Source organism: Polypterus senegalus, chromosome 17, assembly GCF_016835505.1.
Source record: "Polypterus senegalus isolate Bchr_013 chromosome 17, ASM1683550v1, whole genome shotgun sequence".
Lineage (NCBI taxonomy): Eukaryota > Metazoa > Chordata > Cladistia > Polypteriformes > Polypteridae > Polypterus > Polypterus senegalus.
Genome location: NC_053170.1, coordinates 15,112,603 through 15,125,126, shown reverse-complemented (window position 1 = coordinate 15,125,126; position 12,524 = coordinate 15,112,603). Strand labels below are relative to the sequence as shown.

The following is a 12,524-nucleotide window of genomic DNA, read 5'->3' as shown; positions in this document are numbered from 1 at the left end:
AAAGAGATTTTTGGGTTACTTTTTGCAGTTGCCTCACACACTTTCACCACCAATGCTTACAGCGGTAGATCCTGTTTCTCATGAATGTAATCAGTTCACTCTTCTCCATGGAGTTGAATACAAGAAGAGTCACTCCTGCTACTGTTCACATTTCACCACATAAATGGCGCGAGCAATGCGTCAGCTTCCTCACATTGGTTTAATAAAAAGAGCTGCCCCTCGTTTACTGCAGCATTCATCTCCACTTGTAACCCTGAACTTATAGCACCTTCTGCCAACACTCTTTTCTACCTCTCAATGGAACCACAGCAGCAGTTCTTGCAGTTGCCTGCACCTTTTTAATTCTTGTTTGCCAAGGTAGGTCCCCCTCTGCAACTACACCACAGTGGATTGTGACTTTAACAATGCGTTTAGGGTTTATATGGCATTCCATAGTGTGTTCTGTTGTACTCCTTCATAACTAAAGACCTTAAGTCAGTGTCTCGCTTAGAACATTAGGAATCACCTTTAAGTAGCTGAACTTCAGCCATCATGTCATCGTTTTTTTAAACTAACAGAAACTGATTTTCGGGTTACTTTTTGCAGTTGCCTCACACATATTCACCACCAGAGCTTACAGCTGTACATCCAGTTTCTCATGAATGTAGTTAGTTCACTCTTTTCCATCCTGTAAGCATGGAGCGGGATACAAGAGTCACAACTGCTACTTCTCAAATGGTCTTAACTGCCAGCAGACTGTCAGCCTCTTCATGTGATTTTGATAAAAAGTTCTGCCCCTCCTTCACTAACCCTGATCTTCTAGCACCTTCTGCTAAGACCCAGCTCTTCCTCCTAATGGAGCCGAGGCAGTTGTGTGAAACCTTTCCAAATCTTGTCTGCCAAACCAGCTCCCCCTCTGCACCTGTACCAGTGTGCTGTGCCTTTCTACAAACAAGTATCAAGGGGTTTATTTAGTGCTCTATGGTTACACACCTTGACACCACTACAACAGATCTCAAGTCAGTGTCTTGTTTAGAACATCTGAGATCATTCAGTTCAGGAGGTGAATGTCGATCATCTTGTCATCGTTTCTTGTTCCCCAAAACTAATGCAAATTGCGCTTCTGTCTGGTAACTTGTTGCAGTTGCCTCACATACGTTCTTACAGTAGTAGATCCAGTTTCTTAATAACGAAGTTTTTAAACTTGTCCATCCAGTAACCGTGGAGTTGGACACAAGCAGAGTCTCCAGTGCTACTGCTCACATTTCACGACATAAATGGCTTTAACTGCGCGCAGAGTGTCAGCCTCCTCCTCATGCTGCCCGCACACTGGTTTAATAAAAAGCTCATCTCTTCGTTTAGTCCAGCATTCTTCTCCACTTCTAATCCTGATGTTATAGCAGCTTCTGCCAAGGTTCAGTTCCATCTCCGAATGAAGCTGCGGCAGTTATTTAGGAGTTCAAAGCTTCCAAACTTGTCTGCGCCTTTTTAAACACTCTTGTTCGCCGAGGCGGGGGTCTCCGCCCCCCACCCCGTCTGCACCTGCTGCTGCGACTCCGGCCCAGCTCCTGCACCTGACCTCCCCGGCTCCTCTCCCTTCTGATCGCTGCCCCTCCGTCCCTGGCCTCCCATTGTGTGTTGCTCTCCTACCCCGGCTGCAGTGAGCCACCCCCGCCCCCTCGAGCCGTGCTAAATCACACTGGCAGGCCTTCCTCCACTCTCTCTGTCTAGGTGCATGTCTGCCTCAGTCTCTCTCTGTCGAGATCTCTCTCTTTCTTTTTAACCCCTCGGGCAGCCACAGACAACCCGACAACTCGACCCCCCGAAGGAAACCCCAACCCCCTTCCTGCCCCGGGATCTCCTCACCTCCACGCTGGCTTCCAGTTTGCCCTCGAAGGTGAAGTCGATGAGGTCAGGCTTGAGACTGAGTCCGTAATTAACGGGGCGAACGTCGCTGGGTAACCGTTCGAAGGGCCTCTTCTCCGGCATGGCGCTGTACAGGCGGTTGGCGGTGCGGGGAAAAGATAATCGCAGGAGGCAACTACGCACGGAGCAGGCGGGCAAACTGGACTGGACTCTCGGGAGGGTCTCAGCGAGCGATGACAGCAGAATCCGGCAGCTCTGAGGCAGCAGCAGCATAGAAATCAGCAAATCAGCGCTGCACAACCGTCTTCTTCCGAGCTCCGCAGAAACACGGCGACGGACAGTACGTGCGCGACCTCGCGTAGACGTAACGCAACTGGAGCGCGCGCGTACACAGCTAAGAAAAATTGGCCGGCCTGCATCGCTGCGATGAGTCGTAGTGAGACAGCTGTTAATATTGGGGTGACAAGTAAATGATTTTAATTTATATTTAAAAAAAAGATTAATTATTTTTATTTGTTTTATTTAAAGATTTTAGGGAGGTGTTTTTAGTTGTCTGCTTAGCTACCCTGTTTTATTCAATGTATTGGGCAGTGTCTCTGCTCGCTTGAACGGATCTAAATACAGCTAAATAGCGACAGAAGCGGATTCCCAATCAATGCAAATTATGTTAAACTGAGTAAAACCTCTGTATTGATTATTATATATATATATATATATATATATATATATATATATATATATTAGAGGTAGGGTTGCCATATTTCCCCAGCCATATAGAAGAGAGAACACATAAAAAGACTGCGAAGAAGGGGAATCCCCTTGGAGTTTTCCACCATGTCAAAGCATTCTGGTACAGTGGTGTTCCTCTTGGGGTTTCTGCCAGTGTAAGTGGGACGGGGGGTGTTAGTAATTACAGCACATTCATATTGTGTGAGGTGCACCGTTTGTGAACTGCACGTCTATGCTTAAATAAATGTTTATGTATCTAATTTAAGGTTATTTTACTCATGTTGCAAGTATTGCATTGACAAAACCTCTTAAGTCAATTTCACATTGAACGACTTTTTATCATTGCCTATGTCCGATTTGCCACACAATATCAAATTACACGCCTGAAAATCACAGCCCATGTCACTTTTAAGCCGATGCCACATTACGCAACTTTTTGTCGCGGTGAGGTATGTCACGTTTGCTGATCATAGTTGCTAATCTCGTCGTTACACCATGCCAAATTACACGCCTGACAGTAGCAGCCCATGGCACATTTACCTTGAGCGCCGATCTTCCACCGCAGTCTTGCTTGCCCTTTTTTTCTGACGGATAAGAGCGTGCTGCTCGACAGGGTGGCGCTTCAAGAAGTGTTAACAGTTGTAGCGAGCCCAGCCGCAGTCTCTGCCCTTTGATTCATTTGTCCGTTCTCTTACGGAATTTAACATGCGATGCATCAGAAGGACGAGCTTCACTTCTGTTTGTCAGGTTCACAACATTCCTCATTGCAACATTCTATGCATTGTACATCGGAGGGCGCATTTATTGTCTCATTTGGTTGTCAGTTCTGGACCTCCACTAACAAGAAAAACGAACCTGTTTAATATTATTGTGGCCAGTCGCAGACCAGCTGGTATCAGTCGTTGAGTTTATCACATTAGAGGACTGCGAACTCGGGAACACACCGCCGACTGGCTAAGATTACGTAAATGAAGGACTAAAAATCTCCAGAAATGTCCTCTGTTATAACAAAGACTTTAGATGCCGTAGTAACATGATTACGTGATGCTGAAACAAAGCTGTTTAATTATGTTCTTTAAACAGAAGCCTGATCAGCCTCAGGGACCTTTGTCATTACTCATCTATGTTATGTTCATCTTAATCAAAATGAACCACTTTGTCATCGTTATAAAACGCTGTTCACGTTTTCCTGATACACAAATTAATTAAGCTGATTTAACTTAAAATAAATACATTTTATGTACATTGTGATCCAAGGGACCCCCCTCTCCACACACACACCTTTGTACAGTTTTAAAGAAAGCTGAAGACTGTGGAAAATAAACAGAAATAATGCACTTTAATGTGCCTTTAACAATAGTCCTCTCTTTGGGACGACACAAGATCGTTTTTCTCTCTTGGGTCAACACAGAAATGGGACACCACTTTCTGGAAGTGTTCTCTATTTATATTGTGTGGACCAGAAGGTTTCGGGGCTTCCTTCACTCCAATGTCCTCAAGGGGCAGTTCCTTGAAGCTGTGAGGGAAGGAGTTAATACTGTTAGTAATAGCACCATCTCTTGTGGTACTACTTACTTTAGATGAACCTGGAAGTTTATCTTCTGGCGTGCAATATATTAAAAACAGTTTTATAACTAATTAAAACTCTACTAGTAACAACAAATTGAAACAATTCCACTCCAACATACACTGTCTTGCTACCTCAGTTCACCTGGGCAGGAGAAGAATCTGGGCAATGCAGCAGTGGCACCAGCTGTCACAGTAGGATACCAAAAGGAGGAGCAGCTCCTAACGATTGTCATGGCTGTATTTTTGTGCAAACGTCCAACAAGCAGAGTTGCCATAGGAACAGCTAATCAGCAGCTGTATTCAGGGGATGCCAGACTAAAGTATTGGGTCTTCAGACGGAGACCACCAGAGCAGCCATGTCATCCCACAGTTGGTAACTAAAAGCTCAACATTCCACTTTTGTTTTATACGTCGGTAGAATGTTTAGTTGACTGGCACATTGAGATCATAATGTTCACTCCAATCTAACCACATGTATTATCGAGGGATGAGTGAGACTCAACGTGTTCATTACTAGGTGGGTCTACTGTCGCACTTTAAGATTAACACACACACATACACACACAATTGTGTGAGTAATGCCCAACTGCCAGTCACTCTGTAACATCCCACATAGGAATCCATCCACATAAGTACATAAGAGTGATGCCTGTCACTCCTCAGAAGTGACTCTGGCACTAACAGTGTTTTCCGGTGTCCCCAAGACACATGGAAAGCTCATCTGTATTTTGGTTATATGCCACTTACCAACCAATGGTGTCTTATTTCGACAGCATTTGTCCTTCCTATTGAGATCCAACCTCTCAGCCTTGATAGGGATGAGCAAAGGGCAGTCTTCCACTGCATCAGGTGCCCTAAAATTTACCTTTTCTCTTCAATTGCTCTAGATAAAAAGGCAAAATTTAAAAGCAGCATGTATAGGTATAGGTATTTATTCAAGCACAGTAATGCCAAAAAAGGAAAGTATAATAGAAAATAAAACAGATATCAAAGTCTATATATATAGTTTTAGAAACCTTACTGAAAATCAGAAATGTCAAGGATGGATGTGGTAATTTGGTTCAGCAGTTGGTGTGATGTGTAAGTTAAGGTCTTCAATGTCCAGATGAAAAAGTTCTCTCTCTTTGTTTCTGAAGTCACTTCTTATGTTGCTCTTTTCTTAGGTTCTTGGACAAATGAGCACATGAGCACTCCAAAACAATACACACATTTCATTGGCTAGCAATCCAGGTGATGGACGGCTCTGCCCAAAAGCTTTGATTCTGTATGTAGCTGTACAACCTCTTACTGTGTTCGACCATTAACCTGTCTGACTGTTTTAAACATAAACCACAAAAAATTCCTTGGATAATAAAACAGTCGCATTAAAGTTATAAATTCCTGGTATAATACAGAAATAAAGTAGAGATGTATTTGGGTCATACATTATTAGTCCACTAGGGAGGATGTGCTCAGTGTATATTGCCCCTGTACATTAGTTAGTTAAATTTACTTAAGGATCCTGTTAGTTCCTTTATAGTGCATCATGGTTTGTTTGCGCAAAATTAATGGTTAATATTCTGCAGTTTCACAAAATGATGATTTTATTCTCCCACTAGGAGGCTTCGACGCCTGCTCGCTTTGCTCGCTGACTCCTATCCCCCTGCCATTTTGAAGAGGGGAGCTGAACACACCCCAAGGAGACGCCACCACTCTTCCGAAACCCCCTGTTAAACAGTGATACAATGGGAAACAAATTCCTTTTTTTTACCTCCTCTTTGCTTGAACAGCTGTTGACTTGCTGTTGCTGCCTTTGCGCTTGATCTGCACTTTGTTCACCCACCCTTTCCCTTGCCAGTGCTATGCACCGTTGTGAAGAGGGGAGCTGAACACACCCCAAAGAGACACAGTCGCTCCTCCGACACCCCCTCTTAAACGGTGATACAATGGGAAACAAATAACAGTTGTTTTTTTTATGTCCTCTTTGCTTGATCAGCTGCTGGATTGCTGCTGCTGTTGTGCCGCATGATCTGCATGTCTCTCTTCTCTCCCAGACATCCTCAAACACTATTCGATCTGTTTTCGTTGTTTCGTTATTTCACTGAGTAATATTTTCAGTTTGTTTGCCCTAATGCGATCTTTATTCTCATTTTTTTGAGACTTTTGAATTTTTCTACTTCCATTATCTCTAACCTGCTCTGCATGTGTGTCAGGGGACTTGCTTCCAAAGTTTGTAAGTATGATGTGACTTGCTCATCTTGCAGGACGTGAAAGTGTTTCTCTGTCTCTCTTGAAAAGATCATGTCTCGTCGCAGGAAAAAAGTCTCGTCCCAAGTTTTTTTTTTATATTAGAGAGATATATACATAATAGTATGTTCAGTTAAGTGAATTGAATTGAAAACTGCACTAACACTGGATGCCAAGTACGCCAACATCACCACTGTTTCACATGCAGGAGCAAGAAAAGGAAAATTCCCTGGATTTCTGCACTGAATCCTAATAGAATGTGGTGTGACCTTCGTCCAAATCACAGTTCTAGTGTTATGTTTCAGCCAGGATTTTCAAGCCTTTATTTTTTGACCTTTTTGTCTGTTTTTGATCGCTTTGTTTACCTAAGTATTGCTTGAGTTTTTTATTTGTATTCTTTTTTTTTATTTTGTTTATATATCAATGCCTTGTTTATGCTCCATGTGTTTTGTGGGTGGAGCCACCTGCCAATCACCTGCCCTCCAGCCCATAAATCCAGAGGGTCTCCCACAGTTCCTGGTGGTTCAGTTGAATGTGTTTGGGAGTTTTGGTGAGTTTCTGCTTTTAATAGTTCTGGATTTTTCACTTTTGGCGTTGTGATTGTTGACACCGTGTTTGCTTTAAGATAGCCTTATTGTCTTGGCAAATCCTTTTTGCCTTTTGTGCTCTTTGGAGCTTCACTGTTTGACGGAGCATTTTTGTGGAAATTAAGCTTTGTATGTTTATAAAGTTATGAAGTTCATTGTAAATGTTCTCTGGGAGTTTGAGTTCTTCTTCTATGTTTGCCCTTGTTACTAGCCAGGTTTGATGGTTTTCCCCTCTAGCAGGCATTATCAGAACAGTGGCGTAGCTAGGGATGGGTGGAGGGGATGATCCGCCCCAGGCGACACATTTTTGGGGGCGGCATTATTGGCTAAAAGGCTCAGTACAATTTATGTGTAAGCAGCAGGGTCCGGAAAAATATTACTCATGAATGAAAAAAGTAAAATTCTCTGATTTTTATCCACAAATGCTTCAAAAATAATGTTCAGACTGTTCTTCTGAGACGGCATCAGACACAAGTTGAAATTTATGAGGCAATAACAAAAATAAACATAAACATTACACCGATAATAATTTCTAGGAAGATAAACAACTAATTTACAATTTATAATTTCGTTTCATTATCGATCCGAATGCGTTCTTGCTCTGCTCTATCACTTGTACACTACACTGCTTCTGGTTTTCACAGTGTAATTATATTAAACTAATAATCAGAACACGGCTTATCAGTGCATCTATACTATATTCTTGTCTAGCTGATGCTTATAAATAATCATATGTGAAAAATTATTGCTGTTTCTCTATATATGAATAAATCTATGCAAAATGTATCTTAATTTTTCTCTATACGTCGTTTTAATTTTCTATTTAAATAGGTTACCATATTTAGATATATTGGAAGGTGGCAAATCGAAGCCCCACACCATCCGAGCAGCACGAACTCGAGCTACACCACTGTATCGGAAGTGTTTGGGACTACGTGCTTTGGAACATTTTGGGATTTATGTGTTTTGGGACTCCTACTTCACGACATCTAGACAAACACAATCCGACTAAACTGATAGAATACAAACAGTTGGAGTTTCATGTCTTTTATTGAGCACACACATTGAGTCACCATTCACAGTGCAGGCTGCACAAAATAAGTGACCATCCGTGTTAAGGATTTCTCCAAAAGCTAACTGGAGAAGGGGGTTCATTGAAGGAGATGAGATTGGAAGAGTGGGCTGCACACTAAAGGCACACAAAGCCTTAGCACTGACAGTTCTATTTTATTCAAGAAGACTGGCTAGTGTGAACCATGCCTTTTTCCAAACAACTGTCATTGGACCTTAGAAGTGATGCCTGAAGCTGGAAGCGGCTACAAAAGCTCATTAATCCACAGGAAGACAAATTGTTCAGCAGGCAATGTGGTGCAGTGGTTAAGGCTTATGGCAAATCCTACAACTGACACTGTGTGACCCTGAGCAAGTCACCAGCTTGCACTCCATTTGGAAAAACAAAAGAAATGTAACCAATTGTATCTCAAATGTTGTAAGTAGCTTTGGATAAAAGCATTGGCTATATCTCTCTATTATAAAAAAAAAAAAAACATGGGACGAGAGTTCGATGAGACGTGATCTTTTAAAGGGAGACCTCTGAGAGACAGAGACACTTTCACGTCCCTCGAGACGGACGAGTCACGTCATACTTACAGCCTTTGGAAGCAAGTCCCGTGATGCATATGCAGAGCAGGTTAGAGATAATAGAAGTAGGAAAATTCGAAAGTCTCAAGAAAATGAGAGTAAAGATCGCATTAACACAAATCAAACTGAAAATATTACTCAGTGAAATAATGGAACAGCGAAAAGAAATTGAATAGTGTTTGAGGATGTCTGGGGGAGAAGAGAGATAAGGCAGTGACTTTAAAACGTTTGAAGCGCCGCTCAAAATGTGGATCACGCCGCACAGGAGCAGCAGCAAGCCAGCAGCTGATCGAGCAAAAAAGGAGATAAAAAAAAACAACTATTTGCTTCCCATTGTATCACCGTTAAAGAGGGGTTTCGGAGGAGCGGCCACTTCTCCTTGGGGTGCATGCGGCCCACCTCTTCACAACAGCACGTAGCGCTTGGCAGGCGGGGGGCCTTGGTGGTGGAGGGGTTGGTGAGCATAGTGAGCAGGGGGCAAAGCCCCCTAGTAAACAAATGTAATTGTCTGAAAATGGATAAAAACAGGACTGTACAAGAAGGAGTCCTGTAAAGATCAGGGTAAGGGGGCCATTTCAGGTGGTCTGTTCATTTTTTTCGATTTTATGTTTGGTCTGTTTTGTTTTTTTGTTTTTTTCACACTTTTCCGAATCGCTGTTGCTGTAACTGAACAGTGTGCTCATCACCCTCCGCTCCATTCACTTCAATTTAGTTGGCCCCCCATTGTGTTCTCTTCAACACCATCTACTGGTCAGCTTTGGAAGTTCGCACATATTTTCCGGACTTCTTACTATTGTTGCTAATCAATTAAAAACTTCACTTTCACCACTCAGTCGGCCACCTTAAAAAGATAAGTTTGGTATTTATCAAGTCGAAGTTATTTCTTCACAATCATGGTGTGTATTAATTTACCACATAAAGTTGTGTTCTGAAGTGACGCATTTTTATTTTTATAAATTTTAAAAGTACCTTGTCTGTTCCTCCAGCTTTCAATGGATGCACGGGTCCATAGGTGAATGAGAAAGCCTTCCAATTTAACAGATATATCCACTTTGAAGAGCAAATGTTTTGATTTAAGAAAATAAGCCTTTTGCGTTAATGAGGAGTCCTAGTGATAATAAAAAGAAATCAGAAATAATTATTTTATCACACATTCTGTGTTTTCCTTGAGGTAAGAATACTTTTCCATTTCACTTGTCTGCTCACAGCTGCCATCATGAGTGCAGTTATGACAACTGGACAAGCCCCCAGCGCCAAGCTCTGTTCTGCTTTTTATCCGACTTTTCCCTCGCCAGACGTTGGCATAAAAGGCAGTGGCAGTGCCCAGGACTGGCTGGGGGGTGACGGCGTAGACCCCAGTTACAGCACTAGCTGAGCCTGTCAACCGTCGCCTTGTTTGGATGCTCTGTTAGCCAAATCTCACATGGCAGTTTGTATGTTTGGTATAAAAATGCCCACATGATGAGTATCCACCCATGAGCTGCTAAATGAAAGAGTGGTGTGGAAGCAGCTGATGAAATAATAAAATAAGCTTCTGCATATTGAAAGAATAAAACCAACCGTAAGTGGCCCTTATTCAGTTATTATCCTAGTTGTGTACAGAAAACACACATCAATTCATATCAGGGTACCAACATTCAGTGCCAACAGCAATACTTGGTGATGACTTTCCGAGGTGAATCCAGACCTCTGGCCCTCAAAGAAGACATGTGGCAGAGTCAGGTGCACACAGTCTGCTATTAAAATGGATGAACGTCACAACAATGTTTTGTGCTATTGTTCTCCTTCTTAAAACAAGACAGATAGATAGATAGATAGATAGATAGATAGATAGATAGATAGATAGATAGATAGATAGATAGATACAGTGGTGTGAAAAACTATTTGCCCCCTTCCTGATTTCTTATTCTTTTGCATGTTTGTCACACAAAATGTTTCTGATCATCAAACACATTTAACCATTAGTCAAATATAACACAAGTAAACACAAAATGCAGTTTTTAAATGATGGTTTTTATTATTTAGGAGAAAAAAAATCCAAACCTACATGGCCCTGTGTGAAAAAGTAATTGCCCCCTGAACCTAATAACTGGTTGGGCCACCCTTAGCAGCAATAACTGCAATCAAGCGTTTGCGATAACTTGCAATGAGTCTTTTACAGCTCTGGAGGAATGTTGGCCCACTCATCTTTGCAGAATTGTTGTAATTCAGCTTTATTTGAGGGTTTTCTAGCATGAACCGCCTTTTTAAGGTCATGCCATAGCATCTCAATTGGATTCAGGTCAGGACTTTGACTAGGCCACTCCAAAGTCTTCATTTTGTTTTTCTTCAGCCATTTAGAGGTGGATTTGCTGGTGTGTTTTGGGTCATTGTCCTGTTGCAGCACCCAAGATCGCTTCAGCTTGAGTTGACAAACAGATGGCCGGACATTCTCCTTCAGGATTTTTTGGTAGACAGTAGAATTCATGGTTCCATCTATCACAGCAAGCCTTCCAGGTCCTGAAGCAGCAAAACAACCCCAGACCATCACACTACCACCACCATATTTTACTGTTGGTATGATGTTCTTTTCTGAAATGCTGTGTTCCTTTTATGCCAGATGTAACGGGACATTTGCCTTCCAAAAAGTTCAACTTTTGTCTCATCAGTCCACAAGGTATTTTCCCAAAAGTCTTGGCAATCATTGAGATGTTTCTTAGCAAAATTGAGACAAGCCCTAATGTTCTTTTTGCTTAACAGTGGTTTGTGTCTTGGAAATCTGCCATGCAGGTCGTTTTTGCCCAGTCTCTTTCTTATGGTGGAGTCGTGAACACTGACCTTAATTGAGGCAAGTGAGGCCTGCAGTTCTTTAGACGTTGTCCTGGGGTCTTTTGTGACCTCTCGGATGAGTCGTCTCTGCTCTTGGGGTAATTTTGGTCGGCCGGCACTCCTGGGAAGGTTCACCACTGTTCCATGTTTTTGCCATTTGTGGATAATGGCTCTCACTGTGGTTCGCTGGAGTCCCAAAGCTTTAGAAATGGCTTTATAACCTTTACCAGACTGATAGATCTCAATTACTTCTGTTCTCATTTGTTCCTGAATTTGTTTGGATCTCGGCATGATGTCTAGCTTTTGAGGTGTTTTTGGTCTACTTCTCTGTGTCAGGCAGCTCCTATTGAAGTGATTTCTTGATTGAAACAGGTGTGGCAGTAATCAGGCCTGGGGGTGGCTACGGAAATTGAACTCAGGTGAGATACACCACAGTTAGGTTATTTTTTAACAAGGGGGCAATTACTTTTTCACACAGGGCCATGTAGGTTTGGATTTTTTTCTCCCTAAATAATAAAAACCATCATTTAAAAACTGCATTTTGTGTTTACTTGTGTTATATTTGACTAATGGTTAAATGTGTTTGATGATCAGAAACATTTTGTGTGACAAACATTCAAAAGTATAAGAAATCAGGAAGGGGGCAAATAGTTTTTCACAGCACTGTAGATAGGAAAGGCACTATATAATAGATAGATAGATAGATAGATATGTAAGGCACTATATGATAGATAGATAGATAGATAGATAGATAGATAGATAGATAGATAGGAAAGGCACTATATAATAGATAGATAGATATGTAAGGCACTAGATGATAGATAGATAGATAAGGCGGAGTGGTGGCTCTGAGGCTAGGGATCTGCATTGCCAGTTCGAATCCTGTAAATGCCAAAAGGGACTCTGCTCTGTTGAGCCCTTAAGCAAGGCCCTTAACCTGCAGTGATAAAATATATATAAATGCAAAGAATTATTATAGATAGATAGATACTGTAGATAGATAGATAGATAGATAAGAAATGCACTATATAATAGATAGATAGATAGATAGATAGATAGATAGATAGATAGATAGATAGATAGATAGATAGATAGATATGTAAGGCACTATATGATAGA

The 12,524-nt window shown here is 41.8% G+C and overlaps 1 protein-coding gene across 1 annotated transcript in view; it reads right to left on the bottom strand.

The window, feature by feature from the left end:
- npepps (aminopeptidase puromycin sensitive) overlaps window positions 1-2,221 on the bottom strand; it is a 103,123-nt gene extending 100,902 nt beyond the window's left edge. Inside the window, exon 1 of the mRNA XM_039740799.1 lies at window positions 1,846-2,221. Within this exon, the coding sequence (XP_039596733.1) occupies window positions 1,846-2,118 (273 nt within the window). The 5' untranslated portion in view covers window positions 2,119-2,221. The remainder of the gene's footprint in view (window positions 1-1,845) is intronic.
- Window positions 2,222-12,524: the final 10,303 nt, after the last annotated feature.